The sequence below is a fragment of the Melopsittacus undulatus genome, chromosome 1 (assembly GCF_012275295.1).
Source record: "Melopsittacus undulatus isolate bMelUnd1 chromosome 1, bMelUnd1.mat.Z, whole genome shotgun sequence".
NCBI lineage: Eukaryota > Metazoa > Chordata > Aves > Psittaciformes > Psittaculidae > Melopsittacus > Melopsittacus undulatus.
This window is the reverse complement of record NC_047527.1, coordinates 102,966,634-102,987,950: the sequence shown is the minus strand read 5'-3', so window position 1 is coordinate 102,987,950 and position 21,317 is coordinate 102,966,634. Positions and strand designations below refer to the sequence as shown.

Below are 21,317 nucleotides of genomic sequence, written 5' to 3'. Positions count from 1 at the left end.
TGCATATGCCAGAATACATAAAAAATGCTTTCAGTGGCACTATGTAACTACTGAATTACATCATCAAGTGAAACACAAGGTCAACTATCTATCCTCTCTCCTAGAACAGTTCAATATGATCACTCAAAAGACCCCACACCTCTTGCATATCACAAGGCATTTCTTAAGCATAAAATATCCCCCATCAGAGACTGAAGACCTAGAGCAATATGCAAAGACTTACTGCTGAATGTATCATAGAAAGAGAATATGAAATCAAGGATATTGTCAGTGTCCTGGAGCCCTACAGTACTTGAGAATTTGTTAGATGGGAACCATCTATCTGGAGAAGCAGATCTCAGCAGTAATCCTGGTTCCCTCTGTTCTCCATGCTTCAGCAAGGGATAAACCTTTTGTGATTCAGTGCGAATTCTAGCTGACATAACTAGGGATGGTTGGAACACGAGGAATTGTCAGACATCAAAGATATTGAGAGAGACCAGTGTCCAGGCAGTGTTTTGATAACAGAGCAATACCCTCTGTCTTGGCAGATGGTGAGCTTGATGTTCTGCCTGTCAGATGGAGGAAACAAGGTTTTCTGATCTGCCTTCAGATAGGATGATTATTGTAATATCCAGGCATTTTAGACACATCACCAGTCATGTAGAGTGTGTCCAATGTGTACAGCTTTAAACTTCTTTTTCTCCTAGCAAAAGTATTGAAATGCATAGAGTGTTTCCGTCACTGCTATTTTTTACCAAAGAATATTGCCACAAATCAAAATGCAAAGCAGTAATAATAATAATGTAATTTTTAAAATACCACCCAAGAAATTGACTCCAGAGAAAGCAGAATGTGCCTCATTGTGAAAAACTGAAGATGGTTTGGATTTTTTTAAGTATATCAATTTTACAGTGATATAAATTCGTATAGCACAGGATAGCAACTCTGTATTGCATGCTGAGAATACATTACTATAGGTTTTGAAGTTATACAAATCTATGGTGTCACCCACAAACATTAGACATCCAACAACACTTTAAGAAGCTTAATTTAATTTTGGTAGTCAAGCATAAATTTTTAAGCAAGTCTGCTTTGAGCACTGAAAAAAAGGAGTGCTGAAGCACTGCAAACTGCACGTATCCTTCTTTGCGGCAATCTCTAGACAAAGCAATAAAAATGCAAAAGAATGAAATGTTTAATGAATTAAATGTAACACAAGTGAGAATAGAAGTAATTCCGTCACCTTATGTACAGCCAATTTAGCTTGTATCAGTTGAGAATTTAGACAATAGTAAGTATATTTCACAAAAAAAGAGACACACTTCATTTTTTTTTCCTTGCTGGCCTAAAAACGCCTCCTTATAGAGCTTTCATACTTCAACTACCTATTGTTTCCTGGTAAGAGCCACATTTGAATAAAATCTACAGTAACGATACTGAGTTAGAAGAGAAAAAATGCAGAAATCTAGCTTTCTTTAACTAAAATATGAAGATGCAAATTGAATATTTCTGGTATATTAATGTCCTTTTTTTGAGGCAGACATTTCACTAAATCTCTGTTGAGGACCATTTTAAGAACACAATGCAGTTGCATATGCGAGACTAATTGCAAAGTGCTGGTGTAAGCAGACCAAGGAGAAAAATAATGTTTGTTCCTCATAAACTGTTTCAAATAGGAGGTTCTGGGAGCAGAAGATATCTTGTGCTTAACCGCTATGTAGTAGTAAAAAGAATTATAGCCTGTAAGGGTGATGATTGCTTAAGCAATAACATAGATTGCTACATCTAAAGCATGTATCACCCAGAAACAATAACGAAGAAATGGCTAAGAAAAACGGTGATAGAGTAACCTGTAGAGGAATATTTGCGTGGCAGGTTTTTATTTGTTGTTACAGAATCATAGAATAGTTAGGGTTGGAAAGGACCTTAAGATCATCTATTTCCAACCCCCCTGCCAGGGGCAGGGACACCTCACACTAAACCATATCACCCAAGGCTCTGTCCAACCTGGACTTGAACACAGCCAGGGATGGAGCATTCACAACTTCCCTGGGCAATCCATTCCAGTGCCTTATTGCCCTTACAGTAAAGAATTTCTTCCTTATATCCAGTCTAAACTTCCCCTGTTTAAGTTTGAACCTGTTACCCCCTGTCCTATCACTACAGTCCCTAATGAAGAGTTCCTGCCCAGCATCCTCGTAGGCCCCCTTCAGATACTGAAAGGCTGCTATGAGGTCTCCACGCAACCTTCTCTTCTCCAGGCTGAACAGCCACAACTTTCTCAGCCTGTCTTCATACGGGAGGTGCTCCAGTGCCCTGATCATCCTCGTGGCCCTCCTCTGGACTTGTTCCAACAGTTCCATGTCCTTTTTAACATGTCCATGCCATAATACCCTTGTAAGCTTAAAGTATATAATCAAGCAACTTTGTTAAATAAATGATTCTGTACCTCCATGGAGTCCGTGACACCATACAACACAAATCTCTCTCCTAAAGGAAGCATCTGCTATCACTCTTTGCCACAGGGAGGTGAGATTTCTGCCTTTGATCTGCTGCTGCAGGCATCCTTTAGTGCCCATGACATGCTGCCAACACTGTTCAAGAGCTCTGAGAAGTAGATCCTCTGGATTCCTGAGAAGGAAACCCTTTCTGCTTGCTTGCTCTAAGACACTGTATCCAGACAAGACATGAAAATACTTGTAAGGCTGTATTTGTAATGACTGTACTTACACACTGTGCTTGGCTGGAAACTAAGGGATCATGTCCAGAGGTGGACAGCTTTTCCTTAGTTCTCCACAAAAGACCAACCTCAAGTGGCTCCACTGAACTGGTCTCATTCCTCATATCTTAATGTAATTACTAGTGGCTAAAACATCTGAGTACAGATGCAAGAAACTTGATGGTGATTAATGGTGAGCCTAGGCAGAGCAGTTGGCTGGCAATAAATTTTCATCTAGAGTCAGTTGACTGAAATCTTAGCCAAAATGGAAATTTTGACACAAATTTCAATATGGTAGGGACTGTCCTCCTAATCTCTTCACCATTTTGAAAAGAGTCTGAAAAATGAAATATTAGGAGCATTGCAAGTGTATTTTCATAGGAACCTCTTGGCACGATGAGATTAGAGGCTACAAAGTCACTGTTAGGTTCACTGTCATTGTTGCTTCTTGGGGAAACTGTTTTGATGAAGAAGAACATCAGAGCAAATGCTCAAAGCACAGCTGCTTATAAAAGCCCTAGGATGTGGAGCTGCAACTCTTCAGACTGAAAGTGAGCGATGTCACCTGAGATGAGTATTTTCTGTTTATAGTATAGTTAGCACTTTTTCACGTTTTGTTCTGTCTTTATATGTCTCTAAAACCTTTTCCACTCACCAGTAGATTGCCAATATGAATGTATCTGTCTGTGAGAGTATGTACAGTGAGTGTACACGGGTTGTAGTTTAACCATAAGCCAGCAACTAAGAACGGGTTGTAGTTTAACCATAAGCCAGCAACTAAGAACCACGCAGCCATTCACTCACTCCCCCACTGCAGCTGAATGGGGGAGAATAAAGAGTAAAAGCAAGAAAACTCATGAGTTGAGATAAAGACAGTTTAATAGGACACAAAATGAAGACTATACTGAGCTGACATCATATGATATGGAATATCCCTTGGGCCAGTTTGGGTCAGCTGTCCCAGCTGTGTCCCCTCCCAGCTTCTGATGCCCCTCCAGCCCACTCACTGGCAGGGTATGAGAAGCTCAAAAGTCCTAAATTTAGAATAATACTAAGGAACAACTGAAAACATCAGTTTATTATAAACATTATACTAAATCCAAAACACAGCAATGTACCAGCTACTAGGAAGAAAATTCACTCTAACGCATCTGAAACCAGGACAATGAGGCTCCCTAATAATGTGTTCGGGAGTAAGAACATTCAAAAAAGGTGTCTTCAGCATGTAAAGCATGAACTCTGGCTCAGAAATTATATTTATGTTAGCTCACATCCTTTTTACAGAGACTAAACACTTGAGACAAAATATCCTACTTCTATTCCTGCTCACCCTCTTTTGCAGCAAACAGAAGTTATAACCCATGGGGTATGAGAATGTGTTAAAATCACTGAGAGGAAAACAAAATGCTGCTTCCTAGAAAAAACACTCTGTAGAAATTTAGGTGTAAGACTCTCATATGTGAATATTATTCTGCAACTGACACCATTTCCTCTAAGGATTTTTTAAGGAGTTTCAAGATTTTGCTGAAGCATCTCCAATGTATAATACTAAGCCTTCCCCTTCAGATTTTTCAGCAAGCGCTTTAGCTTCTTTTACCTCAGGGAAGCATTTCACAGGATTGCACTCTCCTTGCATGCACAGGGATGGGCAACAACAAAAAGCTACAACAAGCTACATCCTCTACGGGAGCCTCACAGGATGCTGTTCAATTGAGCACAATAAAATTAGTGTCATTGATTCAGAAAAGTTAAAAGCATCAGTCTACCTACCTATCCATCAGGCTGTAATCATCACTGTAAGCTGGCATTGGTGCAGGAAATTAAAGAAGAAACAGCTTTGTTTTAAGTAACACAGATTGGGAATGCCAGAGAGTTGTAGCTACAGGCATAATTACAAAATGCTCTGCCTCAAGAGTTCAATCTAGGCAAGCCAAGTAACCTGCTGATCCAGACTGCAGTGGCCAATAGGATTGTGCAACAAAAGAAGATTTGTAAAACAACCATGTGCTGGATTGTAACTTTCAAACCCAGAAAATACAAGGAGAGTTGTCCACATGTTACCAGGAGCTAGCATCAAACAGCTGCTAATGAAAGCTACATCTGTAAAGTAAAAGCTGTGCTTTCATTTGGTTTAGGTTGCAAAGGCACACCTGGCTTCCTACACCAAATTGCTTATGAAAGAAGCAATAATGGGAGATCAAGTGCATGCCACAGACAGGTCAAAATTAAAAAAAAACAAACAAAACAAACGAAAAAAAAAACCAAAAAAAAAAAAAAAATCAGACATATTGTGGCAAAGGACCCTCAGTGTTCCTGCTTAAGTGTCATCTTAAGCCCAAGAATTTATAAACCAAGCTGAAATGTTTACAGCTGATATCATTGACACATAGCTAATTCTAGAGGAATGGAAACCACCTTAATGTACACAGTAGGGTTTCAAAGCCTAGCAGGAAGAACTAGAAGGACAGACAGTGCCATGGCCTCCAAGGCTTGGTGATGCGCAGTAGGGTCTTTTTCAGCCTGCACCTTCATGCCAAAGTCCTTTGGACACAAAAGAAAGGCTTAGATCTCCTTTAAGTCACAGGCCTGCATGTTTTTCTCTGCACTTTCCATGTTTTCTTACTTCCCTTGGCTTTGAGGGAGAAGACCAGCAGCCAGATAAGGACTGCATACTGTGCAATGGGGCTGGAGGGGACAAAAATCCTTAGATTAACATTTGCTCCTACCTGACCATTCTGAAACAGGGGAATATCTTTAAAATGTATGCTGTAAGGGCAACTGGTAATGTAGGAGAAAGGGGCCAAACCCCAGCCTTCAGTGGGTGCTCAGTCTGCCTGAAAGTCACAGGTTCACAGGTCACTCTCCTTCCCATGCTCTTTCTCTTTTTGTTATATTAAAAACTAGTCATGGTCACAGGGTCTTACTTAAAATTCCCCATCAATTACCATCTAAAAGCCAGCATCTGACTCACAGAGCTTGCTTCACATTCAAAGATCTGAGTAGAAGCCCCCAGCAGCTCTCACTCCAGGCTTCTACGGGGTCAGAGAGAATTTGAAGGGCATTTTTTAAAGCAAGGAGTGCCAATTGTCTGAAAGGAAGGAAGTACAAGCAAAGCCAACCAAATGCTGCAAGGAAGGGGTGAGGTGAGGAAGGGAGAATACCTTCCCTACTTGCTCAGGCAGATGAAACAGCACTGGTTTAGCCTGAGACATCAGATTCCTCCACACATGCATGCAAGCAGTGAGAGGAAGAACTTTATGCATATTGTGGCTCTTTTAGATTTCACACTGCAGCAGGGTAAGCAAACTCATTTCTTCTCAGTCCAGTGGCCAAACACTGTATTTTTTTATGATGTTAAGCATAATTGTAGATTACTACTTAATGAAGACTGTAGCTCTTAATAACTCAGCTTCTCTCATGTGGCTGATGAGCTTATTACAGCTTTGACTAAGAGGTAATATTGCCTATCCTTAAGAACTGAGTGGATTTGGATTTAATCCTTACTGCTGCTACAGAGACATGATCTTCCAAATACAAAACTGATCCCTAGGAGTGAGGACTGTTATTGTTGCCCCTAAGCCTGTATAATACCTAAAGTTATGCCCATGTCCCCTGCAGCACCTTTGAGCTGACATACTTGCTTCATGTTTTTCATAACCAAGTGAGAGGCTTTCCCACCATGAGAAAATCCTCCTCATTCCCCTGTAACTGTAACCAACACAGAGAAGATGGAAAAGTTTATGTGATTTACACCAGATTCTAGTTAAATTCATTTAACATATGCTGTACAGCTTAAAGGTCGGTAATAAATTCATTTATATCACTTACTAATCTGGGGTGTAATTACATTATTAGCTCTGGTAGTTTAAACAACACAATTCTTTCCAAAATACCCTCCCTTTGGTGACATTTGAATAAGTCACATTTGGGAAATGTATCTCCTTCCTCATTCCATTATCCTTTCCCACCCATCAGCCAGCTGTACCCCATCAGACTGAATTTGGAGAGTGTTTTGAACACACCAGTCCCACTAAGCACATGCCAAAGCTCCCCAGTATCCCATTCCCTGTGACGGACCCATTCATGCAGTAACTTAAACACATGTTGCCAGACCACAATTGCCGGACAAAGTTGGCTAGGCTAGGGATCACCTGCAACTGGCTGTTTCTCCTGCTCTTACCCATTCCTGTCACTCCCCAGGAGTACATATGTACAAATAAGACACTAACAGCACCATCTTCACCTCACCCATCCATGGACTGCACCTCTGAAATACAAATCCTCCCAGCCAAGAGCGCTTTTCTCACCCTACTTGTCCAGTATTCAACACAATATGGCCTGAATCTAAGGTCTTCTTATTAAAAAAACTCAAATAATCAACAATTATGATAATAATAATGTTAATATTAATGATAATAATAATACTGCTACATATTAAGTTCAGGCAACTCAGAGCTGCAGCGGTCCTAATTGCCAACAACAGAAGAAAATAATCAACTGGGTGAATTATTCTCTGGTGCAGCTCCCCACTTTCCAGCACAGCTGTCGTTCTCTTACTGGGCATGTTTGCTTTTAGTCAGGGGACTAAGAGCTGTGGGAGAGCATGCTGTTTGACATGTTTGTCTGGCAGATATGCACATTGTTCCAGAATCTCTCCCTGCCAAGAGCTGGGTAAGAGCTGAAGCATTGGGCTGTACAAAGTAACATTGGTGGAAGCATCTGATAGTGATGTTGCTCCTAAATACAGTGCATGTTTCTTCTCTACCCTTGAGGGGTGTGATAAGCCTTTGCAATGGACTTTAAATCACCACGTGGAGCATGCATAAAGGCAAAGGAATGTTACTGTAGCACAGATATCAAAGTGCTGCATCGCTATACATGCCTTAATGAGTATGCTAGCAGTATGGTGGCATGGAGAAACTACAATAAAAATGTTGCATTTGGTACTCATGGTGACTATGGAAACAGGCATCTGGTGCAATTTTATGTGTTGATATTAATTGCCTTAGTAAAATGCCACAACACAACCGGAAACAAAGTTTTTTCCTGATGATACTTTAGAAAAAGTTATTACTCAAGCACTTTGAAGAGCACTACACCACATGGTCATCCCTTCACCTTTTATATGCAGTAAGCTCAGTGACAGCAGAATTTACCAGACCATATAGAATACTGCCCTACAATGTACATTATTTTAATGTACCCTGATAAGAAAAATCAAGGTCATAGTGAGGATAAAGGTAGCTAAAGTTTCTATAGCAACAGTTACTAGGATGCAGTTGCCAAAGGTGCTTTCTTGTTGCATCCTGAAGTAGCTTTACTAGCTGCTTTTCCTTCCTGTTCACTAGTCTTTTTGGTAATATCAGTACGGACATGATGCAAATGTGCTTTCATTGTCAGTATGATCTCGTAGACTATTCCTGCCCATGAGCTGAATATTCAGCACATATCATGTGAAAGAGAAAAAAAAATTAAGCAGTCTGACCTTGAGATCCAAAAGAGACAAAATTGATTTAAAACATGCACACTTTTCTGAAAAGCCAGCTCCCTCTTGTAGTTGCAAGCAAAACAGTGAAAAGAACAAAGATAAGTTTCTCTTTTTTGTCTGCTTGTTTACTCTGTACATTGATAGCATCTTGTCTGTTTCTCTTTCTCCTAATGGACAAATTTCCCTTGCTGTTTCTATTGCTCTTCCAAACCTTCAGGCAGAAGGGGAAGAAATAACACCAGTCTAAGCACAGCAGAAAAATGTCCCCAAGAAATTACAAGAGGATAAAAGTGAAAATGCTTTATAGCTGAAATGTATCTTTCTTTCCCATGGACAGAAAATTCCAAGCTGCTGCAGCCCCTGTAACTCTTTACCCCATGGGGAAGCATAGAACTCTGCAGTAAGTACCGGTCATCTCATGAAAATGAATGGTTAATAGTCATAGAGAAGGAGCAAGCTGTAATTGCATGGGTGGCATGAAGCAGGTTTGTGCAGCCTGACATGAAACGGCTCCCTCAGCCCACACACTGGGAGATAGACTCTGATAACAGGAGCTGGGCAATGACTGGTAGAGGCACTGCTGATGTGCTCTAGCAGCATGCCTCATTGGATCTGCAGATGGGACAGGACCACATCTCCTCCTGAGAGCAGTACCTTTGGAGGTTCCCTCGCTTCTTGCCTGGTGTTGATCATGTACCATTGCCCACGGCCAGGCACTGCGTGTCTGGCTTTATCCTTCCTGTAGGTCCCTGAACACACCCTGAAGCATTGCACCCAATGCCTTCCCTTTGGTACTGTCACCATGAATACTCATCTATGTAGATGTATTAATTTTGTCCTTAAGGGCCACTTTCACACAGTAGGGTAGATGTCTTCACAAGGCCCATGATGATCAATTATGGGTGGTGTATGGTGCTGCTTGTTGTCACCTGTTGTTCTGTAGCCCTTGCAAAGCATGGTCCACTTGATGCTAAGACTGGATTTCACAAAGACTGAAACAGCATTGAGTTTCTGCTCCAAACTAAGATCTTCCAAATATTTGATGATTGTACCAGATCTTTACTGGACCTTTCTCAGGGGTAAAACAAGGTATTCGAAATTGGATAAGCTATACATTGGGAATTAAATTGAAAAGCAAATTTGTAGAATTTGTAAACCCTTTGAAAATCAGACTATCTGAGCTTTCTCCATTTATTTTAATCAAATCAAATCAAGTAAGCTGAAATTGCAAAGAGAACCAACCTGGATAAATCCCAGTGCAGCTGCATCCAAAAGAACAAAATTTAACCCTGACATACATCTAGAAACATAAGTAATTCCCCAAATACACTTTTCTTTTGTTGTTAAAAAACCCTTGCTCTTAGTACTGCTTCCAGTGTCTGACCAATCTATGATACATAGAGCAAAGGATTTTTCCATTAATGTAGTGCTCTGAATGTGCTTGTTGTGAAACATCGAGCCCACGTCACTAGTGTTCGCTTTAAGCCAAAGAACATCTTTGATCACAATCATTTGATTTTCTATCTTCTCCAAACATTACGTCTTATTTCTATTGGACTCTTTGTTCCTTGTAAATGCAAAGCAAATTCTTGCAGTACATCAAGGGGGAAAATGCAGTTGGATAACCAACACAGAAAACAGCACAAAAGTTCTATTTGATTAAATGAAGAAAAATCAAATTTCAGATATCCTGAAGTTTCTAAGGCATCACACAGGAAACCCAACAGACAGACTAGTCCTCGTGCAACTAATATGTCACCTCCTCACATTTTTAACATGTCTCTGCAGCATGATTTTTATAGTAGCTTCTTGAGGTTGCTTGAGCATACCTAAAAAACATAAATAAATGGATTTTTTTCCAACTGCCAGGTAAAGTACTAGAGACAGGTTTGCTGCTGTTGAGTGATTTACATCTGGTCAGATCCCTTCTGAACTAGAATCAATATTAGCTACATCCATTACTTCCTGCTTTATTGGCAGTTTGGGTGCTTGCTCAAAAAGCAGTCCCTCCTAGTAATGCAATAAAGCCCCCACCTTGGAGATAATTAGGTTGTCTGTGACATAGTATCCACTGATGGTCATTTCCCTGCTGATTTTGGCTTGCTACTCCAGCTCAGGTTGCAGTCTCCATTACTACACACTCTTATGTTTGACTATTTGAGTCTCATCACCTAATAATTGCCATAGTAGATTTGTTTAGATATTTTTAAATTATTTTTACTCTTCTACAATAACAGTAACCAGCTAAACCTCAGAGCGTCATCAACATGCTTTTAAAAATGCACTAAAATGGGGTTTTCAATTACCTTGAGATTTAATATCCTGGCCACAACACAGATATCACTCACTCTAACAAGGAATCCCTCTGCTGGGGGAGGGATGAGATGACACTGCCCTTCCCAGCATTTCCTTTGGGTCCTCAACAGACCCCAGGGGCTAAAAAATTCAAGCTCCAAACTGGGAGCAGAGGCGAGCTCCACAAATGCTATGAACACTCAGACTTAGCCTTGCCAGCTGTTTTTTCCCCTACCTCACCTGCCTGATGCCTCGATGAGTTACCAATTTAAGCATCCTAACTTGGCACTAATTTCATTACTAATAGACAGGGGAACCATAATCTGATGCATCCACTCACTCTTCACTCACCTCCCTGGATCCTGTGGTGCAACTTGTCCCAAAAGATCCCACATGTTCAGATTTTGTGCTTTGCTATTGAATGCACTTTCTCTTGGCTTTGACCATTAAAGGATAAGAGAAAAAAAATCCATTCTGTCAGATACATCAGCCTGTAAATGATGGTCTTCCTATTCTAACAGGTGGGAATACATGACACTGCAAATCCCCTGAATCCTTAGCATCATCTTCTTAAGTATCTTCATGTCTTTAAACAACAGCAATGGAAGACTAGCAGGAACTCGGTGCAATATATGACAGATAAGAAAACACCTGCTAGTCCTGAGATAAAAAAAATAGCACAAGTTGGAATATTTAGTCCCTATTTTTAGGCATTTGAAACCAAACCTCACCCAGTGGTATTAAAGACTTCACTAAAACAGCAAGAGGCTGAATAAGAAAACTGATGTATAGAGGGAAAGTGGGTTTCCCTTAACAGCACAAACACTGATAGTTTTGAAGTATTTACCAAAACAAGCATGGGGGTTCTAGGTGTGGGTGTGACATTTTCCTCTTCTTATACACAAAAGCTGTAAATTCTCCCCCGACTGTTTCAGGCCGTGACTCTCTTAGGGGCATAGTGCCTCCATTGGAGGTTTTATCCAGTCATGGATTTTTGTTGGCATATTTCAATTTATTGACTTTTTAGGGAAGGAAATAAGGGTGGTTTTGCTAAATGCCTTTCTGGAACCCAACCCTTAAATCCATACAGGCTACCAATATATACATACTTGATTGATATCAGACTGGTATGTAACTTCCCATCACTTGGACAATTCCAAAACAGTAGTCCCTCAACTATGCCTCTCAAACTACCCATAATCTAATCAACCCTTTCAACATTGCTTATGATTTTAGAAGCCTGTCCCAAACACAGTTAGGTCAGAGAGAACAATGAATAATATTTTGTGATGTGCAAAATACAGTTGCTGTGTAGAACAGTTTTTTCTCAGTGTTACTGCTTATTGGCTAGTAAAGGTTGAAGTCCACCAGCATAGGTAGATTGCCAAACCCTGGGATCCCAGGGAAACATCCCAGTAGTCTTGGAGTCCAGCCTGAGCCTAGATAAATGATATGTATTACAATCAACAAAGCACTTAATTAATGAATGCTGACATTGTACCTTCCGTGGAACAAAGAAAGAGGAAAACATGGCCCTTTGCCCAAGGAGCTTACAGTCTAAATTAGACTGGCAATACAGATCAGACACACAAAACATGCAGAGGGAAGGCTGACACTTCAGCTTTCCCTTTGTCTTATGTAAATACAGATATAGACAGTAGCGGCAGAAAGAAAAGTGTCGGTCTCCAAGACCCCATGGCTTTTCTCACCCTCCTGTCCAAAAGAAAATTTCATTTTTGTGTTCCCTTCACCTTCCTGTTGTCTCCTGGTGCACACATGCCTCTTTTCACATGAAGCTATTCCTAATATAAACTCTATTTTTTCAGTCTTCCACATTTAGTTCCACCAACAGAGAACCTCTCCCTCCAAAAGCAGATCATCTCACCTACTCCCCTCACTTGACCTAGGTCATCCATCTCCTTGGTTCAAATACTCTCATATATTTAGATCAAAAGCTCATCTATCCCACCACTCTAAGGTATTTTGTTCCTATTTCTACAACTCCTAGGAGCCTACAGTCCTTGCACGTTTTATGAGGCCACCTCTATCCATCCTATCCGAATTCTTCCATTTCCATCAAGATCATGAGAACCTGTCAAATAAAATCACAATCTTGGACAATGTGCTTAGATACTGAGGACTGGATGAAGGAGGAAATGTTAGCATCTACAAATAGTAGGGATATCAATAAAGTCCTTTATGCAGAGTAAGTTAGTATACTACAGGAACTATTCTGGTTCCCTTCACTGTCTATTCTATGAGAAAACGAAATACACATAGCCTATAAAGATACCGTGTACAAATGCAGATCACAACTCAAAACTGAGTACCTTCCCACCTCCAAAGCATGCTATTTTGGGGACTCAGAGTTGTTGATTTGTTTATCTTCCTTTGCCAAAAGCCCAGAATTCATTCTCAGTCTAAATCCCTCCAGCTGTTCTGTTTCCACCCCCATTTCATTTCCTTTAAAATACTCTCCATCAGCCTAAGTGTTACTTAGTTCTCACTATTTCTTTTTTATACTGAGAAATTTAAACATACTGAAAAAGAAGTGTAATAAAGCCCCTAAAAATTTTAGGCATGAATAAGTGACACACAAATTTCTGTTCCCTGCAGTTCAGAAAATTGTATCACCATGCACAATATTGTAATTGCCCTCTCTCCTATTATAACTGACACAAGGAAGTGGAAATATCCACTTCATGCTAGTGAAAGTGGACAGAACTGAAGGAAAATGTAGGAAAAAAACCCCCAACAAATTAACAACTGAACAATACAACAAAAATAAACCAGAATATATTTTTAAAGTACTTACCCAGCATCAGTGCTATTGCCGCACAGTAACACATCTTCTGTACCATTTTTTATGAAATAGTTCACTGCAACAGATAGAGAGAAATGGCTTTTAACAAGTACATTCTGGAAATGAACACATTCAAAAATATCATACATCAACCAGCACATTCAATTGGAACAGTAACTGAGAGATGAATGGCACACTTTTGCTTTGTTTTCCTAATCTTAATTTCTACAAATTGTAAAAACAAATATATTTGTTCAAATCTCTTTAAATACTGTCTGTTTCTATTCCAAATCTGACAGGGTTACTAAGGCAGTATCAGGGCTGTGGGCAATGTTTGTAAGATACATGATCCATGTCCCTGACTGTTCTAACCAAGAACATTGTTACTGAATTCAGTACAGCACTATGTATTGAAACCAAACCATGACCTTGCCTGTGAGTTTTAGACTCTGTACTGTTAAGACATGTATGAATTGAAATTTGTGGCAGAAATTCCTGACTCATAGCTTAAAATTGTTACCAGCTATAGGTCAAAATGCAATAATGCTAACAAAGCAGTCCACTCCCCCAGTCTGGTGGATTCTCCTCAGCATAGAAAACACACAGTATAAAGCAAAAGAAACAGAAAAAAAGCACTCTGTTAAATATCAAACAAACAAGGAAGTATTCATAAAGACAAATATTTATCAACATAGTAATCTATAACGGCAATGGAGAGAGAGAGACAGACACTTTTGGAGGGAAACTCGAAAGAGTAACCTAAATTTAAGTGCTCTGGATCATTCCCTGGTTGACTATCAATGAGGCTTAAGGAAATTAACATCGCCTAAGGCTAATGAGAGCCTTTGTGTACAAACTCTCTCTTCCCTCCCCAGTTAACAATGCCTAACATTCAGAGAAATGGAACAGGAGGCCAACTTCTCAAATGGAAAAAGCAAAATCCGTTTTCCAGAGAGAGGCTGAAGAAAAGGAGAAGCTTTACGGAGCATCTCTAAAACCTGTATGGCAGCATAGAAAAATTGATAAAAGCATTGATCTAGAAGCCTAATACATGCAAATCTGAGACCAGCTGCTGACTGATGGCAGGTAGATAATCAGGTGTGAACTGCTGCAGCAGAGGACAGATCCCCTGCTGACATAAGACATGATGGTGGCAGCACTATGCAGCATGTGTTTGTGAGCAGAGGGGCTTCTGCAGAAGATGATCAGAAGAGGTTCTCCATTCTAGGGTAACCCTCTGCTGTGAAATGTTTTAAAAATCAAGAGTGACAGCTTATCCAGGCAGGCTATGCAAAGAATGCTCAATGGCTCAAGCCACCGAACAGATGTGCTGTGGCTTTCTCAATAAGCTGCAAGCAATGGAAAAGCCCTGCACTGCTGCATGCCAAAAGGGAATTACTGTCCATGAGCTTTTGGTTATGAGGGCACGTGATGGTGTTCACAACTTATCAGAGCATATATCCTGCTCAGACTGTATGCTTTTCCACTTTGTCTTACATGTGGACTTTCTATGGAAACATCTTTACTGACAGCAGGTGTTCAATATGGTTAAAGATCTGTGATTAACCACCAAAGAAGGAGAAAGGATGCCATGCCTTCAATTTCCCTTCACCCTCCACTTTTGCTGGTGAAAGACTTCCGCTTTACCCAAGACAGATAATATCTTATTTGGGATACACAGTGTTAGTGACACAAAACCATCAGACCACTTTGTTTAAGGGTGGTTGTTTAAGAGCACAGTGATGGTTTAAGACCGAACTAAAACCTCCTGGGCAGTCAAATCAGAAGACGAGAAGAGTGTTAGAGCACAGAAATAAGGAGGAAAAGTAGACTGTGTACAAAGAAGAAATTTAAAATCTCAAGGACAGATAATGTTCTGTGGTCTGCTGTTGTCTGAAACCTTTTTATTTCTAAGACAAGCTATATGGTAGGTGCCAGAGTGCTATGAAGCGCATGCTGAGGAACTGGTGCTTAGATGCTGCTGGGAGGGGGTATCTTAACCACAGAGTCTGCAACTACAGAACAGAGCATCACCGCTAGGCTGCCAAACCTCAGGCCAAGGAAAAAACAGTTTGGTGGTTCCCTACTGATAAATGAAAGAGGGATTACAGTATTGAGAGACAAATTGTTGCATTATCAAAAATGCACACAACAATCAATTTGTCATTCAAAGAAAGTTGGTCTGGATTTCAATCAAGCATGCCAGGCAATCAGAGGTCTTTAAAAAGCAAACAGTCATTACTTTTGCTTTTAAGAACAAACCACCTTGATATCATATTACCTCATGGCCTCAGCTTTCCATCAGTTAACTCTAACATGGTCATAAAATTCCTTTTTAATTTACCAGCTTTACTGAAATGTTGATGTCACAACACAGTTATAGTGCATACAATGCCTTTTAGGAACTTCTCTACTGGAATTTCCAGATTAAGATAACTACTTGATCATATTAAAAGAAATAAAAAGAAATAGTCAGAATAACACCAGCTTCATATCAGTTTCTGATCAGTCACATAATTTACTCCATTCCTGCCCAATAAACTCATCTATTTTTCAATAATGCAGAACATTTCTTGTCAGTTCTCAGAAGTCAAAAAAAAATCAATAGAAATATGTTTTCTAATAACCAGATGCTATCTTATCCAAAACACATGCACATTTGTGCCTGAGCCTTATAAATACACACCAAGACCCTGTATCTCCAATGCTCCTGACATAGTATTACTTGTGTTAGGTTGATTCTCTTGCCATTAAATAGTTGTATGATTAATCCATATGCAGGTGTTGTTTTCCCAAGGGTTATGTTTTAGAGGCGTTTTAGAAGTTCAGTAAAATAATCCTGTAAAGTAAGTTCTCACAAGCAGCTTATTACCTTCTTACAGTTTTGTCTGCCTCCAAAGGACAGATAGGGGCAACTGCTTCAGCCAAAGTGGCTCAAGCACCAGTGACAGAAAGATATGACCCAACCCCACATCCCTTGCTGTGTAGAGGGTACGACAAAGCTTATACTACCATAACATCACTGTAAATAGCACTTGTACCAGTTTGATAGAAAATAGTAGAGGTTTACCTCCATCTACTGTTGATCACACCTTCCTCTGTATTGACATTAACACACCTACAGTATTGAAAAGTAAGCACTTCTCTAATGAATTCCCTTAATTGGTTTCAGGAAAGGGTTAATAGCAAATATTACTCAGCACTTTACATTATTAATTGGTAGGGACACTTCTGATGGTAGTCTTTAGATGTGACACAAAGCCCAGGCAGCAAAATTCCATGACTGTATAGTGGAGTAATGTCTGCTTTTCTCCATCACTAGTGAAGGGACCTCATACTAAACACAGCCCAGGAAATAATGTTCACTAATTCATCTTGGTTACATTTACATTAGCCCAGAGTAATTCAATCTCTCCAGCAGCTTTAGAGCTCCTGGCTTTCCAGGGACACCAAGAAGCTTGGTAGCAGCCCTAACCACCAGTGTCACTTCATGATTAAATTTGTAACAGCATTATGAAAATGAAAATCTATTGCCTCATTTTTCCCTCATGTAACACCATGAGTTGCTGTGTCTCCTACAGGACCATGCCCTGTCTCCTACACTGCTCAAAGCACACAGCATTGACCTTAGTTTTAAGGTTCCTGTATGCAAGTAGAGAGGAAATACACAAATTCCTCTAGAATATTCTTGCAATCTCTCCATTCCAGTTAATTCCTCAAGCTTCTCATAATTCCTGCTGTTTCATTCTACACGTTTTCTGATTTATCAATATATTCCAGGTTTTTGCATTGCTCCCTCCCGTTCCAGGTAATTCTAACAGAGGAAACATTCACAATGGCTCCACCTGTCAAGTTAAAAAAATAAAGTCAAGCATCCTAAAAAAAAATAATTTAAAATTCTAATTAAAACATTAAAATTATGCTCCAGCTTATACTTTTCACACCTACATCACACCACTGAGACAAAAGACAGTGTATAGAGCTGCAGGGTAGAAGGCCTCTTCAATTCTGTGCAAAGGAAAGGAAAACTTTCCCATTCTGAAAAATAAAAATGGTTAGAGTCAGCTTCAAAACCAGTTGCTGAATCTAGCTTCTGTTTGTCCTTCGAAGACCGAAGTGAAATGGTATTTTGACTCATCTTACAATTAATTTATTCCAATTTGGAAAAAAGCTATATATCACACTTGCATGAAGAGCAGCATTCAAATATCATTAGTCACTACCCAGAGAAGAGTCCTCTGGCTGACTTTCTAACAAAAACTCCAGAGAGGTGTCTGTTATCTCGGACTATTTATTGCAGCCACACGAGTGCTTGCTGGTTGGAGACTTTCTCCCTGTGCTATGGCTGGCACAAAGCACTGACAGCCATCAAACCTCCCAATTCCAAATCTAAAATGCCATTCAGAAAGCCCCATCACCTTACAGTTGTGATACATGACACAGAAACAAAATAGATAACACCCCCTCATCGCCCTTTTGCCCACCGGCACAAACACACTGTACCTCCTGGTAGTACATAATAATTGAAACAAATCCTTGCTGTACTTGATGTGTGCACACTGTGTCACACACAGTGAAGTCTCTAATAAATGAAATTGAGTTTGAAGATGAAAAACATGCCTCACAAAAGCAATGGAACAGGTTGTATTAAGGGTATTATTAGGGAAGAATGCTTGGGAATAAATGGCACTGCCAGATAGTTCTTCCCTGCTAAAAGGGGTTGAGAAAAATTATAAGAATCAGTTACTTTCCTGTTGCTCACCCCATGACAGAGGATCTGGCTGTCCTCTGCTGTCCCCTGGCATTTGCTGCTGCTGGCCCTTCTTCTGGGTTTCACAGGCTCTTGGGTAGTCCCTTCTCCTTGCTTCCCATCCTTCTCTCCCTTTTCCACCTGGGCTTCTAGCCCAGCCCTCTCCTGCCACCTCACCCATAAGCATCTGGAGGGACATTTGCAAAACTTTGATTAAAACCAGATCAGGACGAGTTAATTGTGTGGATGGCTGGTGGGTAGAGGAGCAGAGATCAAGAGGCCAACTTTTTATTGAGAGAATGGGCTGACCCATGACATTAGGATAAACACAGCCCTGAACTCTGGGCATGAGCTATTTCGCAGGAGGTACAGAGGGGCTGGGAGGAGGTCATAGGAAGCCATACAGGAAGGTGCTAGGAGGGAAGTAGTCTCCATAAACTTGAGTATCTCTGGTAGGCTTCTACCAGTGCTTCTCCCCATGCTCAAGACAAGTCAAAGAAGAAATATCTCAGTCAGGACTCAGCAGTTACCACAGCACAGAAAATGTGTCCAATTTTGACAGTACAGCTGTTTCCCTCTTTGAGAAAAAAGCCACTAAAAATATCAATTGAGCTATCTGCTAGATGGCTCCTTTACACTAGGAAGAGGATCTGAAAGCCTCAAAGATCCACAGTACCTGCCTTGTGCTGCCTGTATAGTCTGAGGGATGGAAAAACACATCAGGAGCACTTGGAGCTGTGGACTAGAGGGGAGCAGAGAATTTGGATATTGTCAGATTCACATGGGGAGCATGCCAAGTCCATGAGCATCCCAAGGAAGACGAGACAGGAGACAATGTCTAGCAATAAACATTCATGCTTGCTTTTAAACATCTTCAGATAGCCTCCTTCCATGTCTCAGTGTCTGACCAGTGATGCAGACCCATGCTCTTAGTGCTGTAGGCTGCATAGTGTAACTAAAAGCATATTTGGTACCACTTGTTTAGAGGTACACTTCACATGAATAGGCAGCAAAATGCTGAAGTGCGCTCTCCAGAAGTTTTGTAGAGGTTCTGTGGAGGTTTTTATACGTTTCACACAAAAGAATTAAAATCAAAAGCTGCCACAAGGGTTGAATGCACTTGTGATTACAGACAGATGCCAGAAAATAGAAGAACATACTCCTTCTTGCACTGTGATATAGAAAACAGATGAATTAGATCAAAAACTAAGAGACAGAAGACAAAGGTTAAGATGAAAAGTCAATGTTCAGTATCTCTGCAAGCTGACAGAGGGATCTATCTGCACCACTTTATTACACTTGTAAGTACAAGAGAAAGAGAGGGTAAGCAGAGAGGTGACAAAATCTGCTATACAGAGTATTTTCCCAGTAAATCAAGTCCAAGGCAAGGACTGAATGAGGAACACTATTCCACTAAAAAAAAATAACGAAAAAAATAACAAGTGGAAAAATGCAAAGGGAAATATTATGTTGCCAGAATGTGAAGCAAAGCAGAGAAGAAAAATCTCACCATCCATAACCTTGTCAAATTTTAAATTCCTTGTATCAGCTCAAGTAAGAGATATGGAGGATTTTAGAGATCCTTAGCCAACATTTTCATGTACTATGAAGCTGTAGTAAAAAGAAAAATAAAAAAGTGCAATATTGAGATGCAGGAGGAACAGGATGGGGAACAACTGGGAGCAACCTATAAACTAGCGGTTTGTCTTATCCAGTTCTGTTTAATATCTTTTTCAATGATCAAGTGGATCAAGTGCAGATGACACCAAGCTGGAAAGCAGTATTGATCTGCTTGATGGGAGGAAGGCGCTACAGAGGGATCTGGACAGGCTGGATCAACACGTTGTGTCCAATGGTATAAGGTCCAACAAGGCAAAGTGCTGGGTTCTGCATTTGGGCCACAATAACTCCATGCAATGCTACAGGTTGGAAAGAGTGTCTGGAAAGCTGGTCAGTGGAAAAGAACTTGGGGGTCCTGACTGACGGCCATGACCATGAGTCAGCTTGTGCCCAGGCAGCCAAGAGGGCCAACAGCACCCTGGTCTGTATCAGAAACAGTGCGTGATCATCCCCCTGTACTTGGCACTGGTGAGGCTACACCTTGAATACTGTACTGGGTTTTGAGACCCTCACTACAAGAAAGACACTGAGGTGTTGGAGTATGTCCAGAGAAGAGCAATGAAACTGATTAATGGTCTGGAGCACAAGTTTTACAAGGAGTGTCTTAAGGAACTGGTTGTTTAGCCTGGAGAAAAGGAGGCTCATGGGAGACATTATCGCTCTCTACAGCTACCTGAAAGGAAGTTGTAACAAGGTGAGTGTTAGTCTCTTCTCCCAAGTAGTAAGTGGTAGAACAAGAGGAAATGGCCTCAATCTGCAACAAGGGAGGATATCAGGAAATATTTCTTCACGTTAAGGATTGTCAGACACTGGAACAGGCTGCCCAGGGCTGTGGTGGAGTCAGAATCCCTGGAGGTATTTAAAAGACATGTAGATGTGGTGCTTCAGGACATGGTTTAGTGGTGGACTTGGCACTGTTAGATTTACTTAATAAAGTCTTTTCCAACCTAAACAGTTCGACAATTCTATAATCCAGAAGACAGATCACAGCACTGCTTTCAATGGGGTAACTGCAGGACTGAAGGTTATGGAGAAGCAAATAATGAGAATGACTGGGAAATGTTCAATAAGAAGAGCAATTGAAAAAATTTAGATCTTTTATCTTAGAAGAGGGGTGACTATCAAAATAACAAATAGCATGCATTCTAGAAAATGAGGGAGCCTTTAGTGCTTCCAGTCACAGAATGGTTCTTGCCCTAAGGAAATGGAGGGGAGGGATATTTAAGAAAAAAGAATAAAATAAAAATGTTTGAAGGTAAAGATAAAGGAAATCTCTTTTACTATGCTTGCATTTCAGCTGCTGAAATTACTGCTGCAGGCTCTCCCTGCGGCCAAAATATTCAAGAGAGATTTGTTACTTGCATAGATAAGAATATGTAGAGATAATGTTAATAAAAATATAGAAAAATATCTATACTTCAGGCATTACTGATTTCTTCGGGAACACGTGGGGCTGCTCCGTGTCAAAGACAGATACTGCTTAGGTACATCAAGGCCACATTGAGCCTGGCAATTCCCAGATTTTATGCTCACCTCACTTGGGTGAATTCAGAGTGGATGAAAAATACCAGGAGAAAATATTTCTTTACTTATTCCTTAAAACCAGTGCAATAATGGAAAACAGCAATGCAAGGCATCCTCTGCCAGTGGGCTCACAGTG

General features: G+C 40.4%; 1 protein-coding gene across 2 annotated transcripts in view; it reads right to left on the bottom strand.

Annotated features, from left to right (window-relative positions):
* Nucleotides 1-21,317, bottom strand: part of LOC101874699 (sodium channel protein type 5 subunit alpha-like) — a 168,495-nt gene that overhangs the window by 116,172 nt on the left and 31,006 nt on the right. For both annotated transcript variants that reach the window (XM_005150025.3, XM_031049886.2), the window contains exon 7: nt 13,300-13,363. In XM_005150025.3, the coding sequence (XP_005150082.2) occupies nt 13,300-13,363 (64 nt within the window). The remainder of the gene's footprint in view (nt 1-13,299; nt 13,364-21,317) is intronic.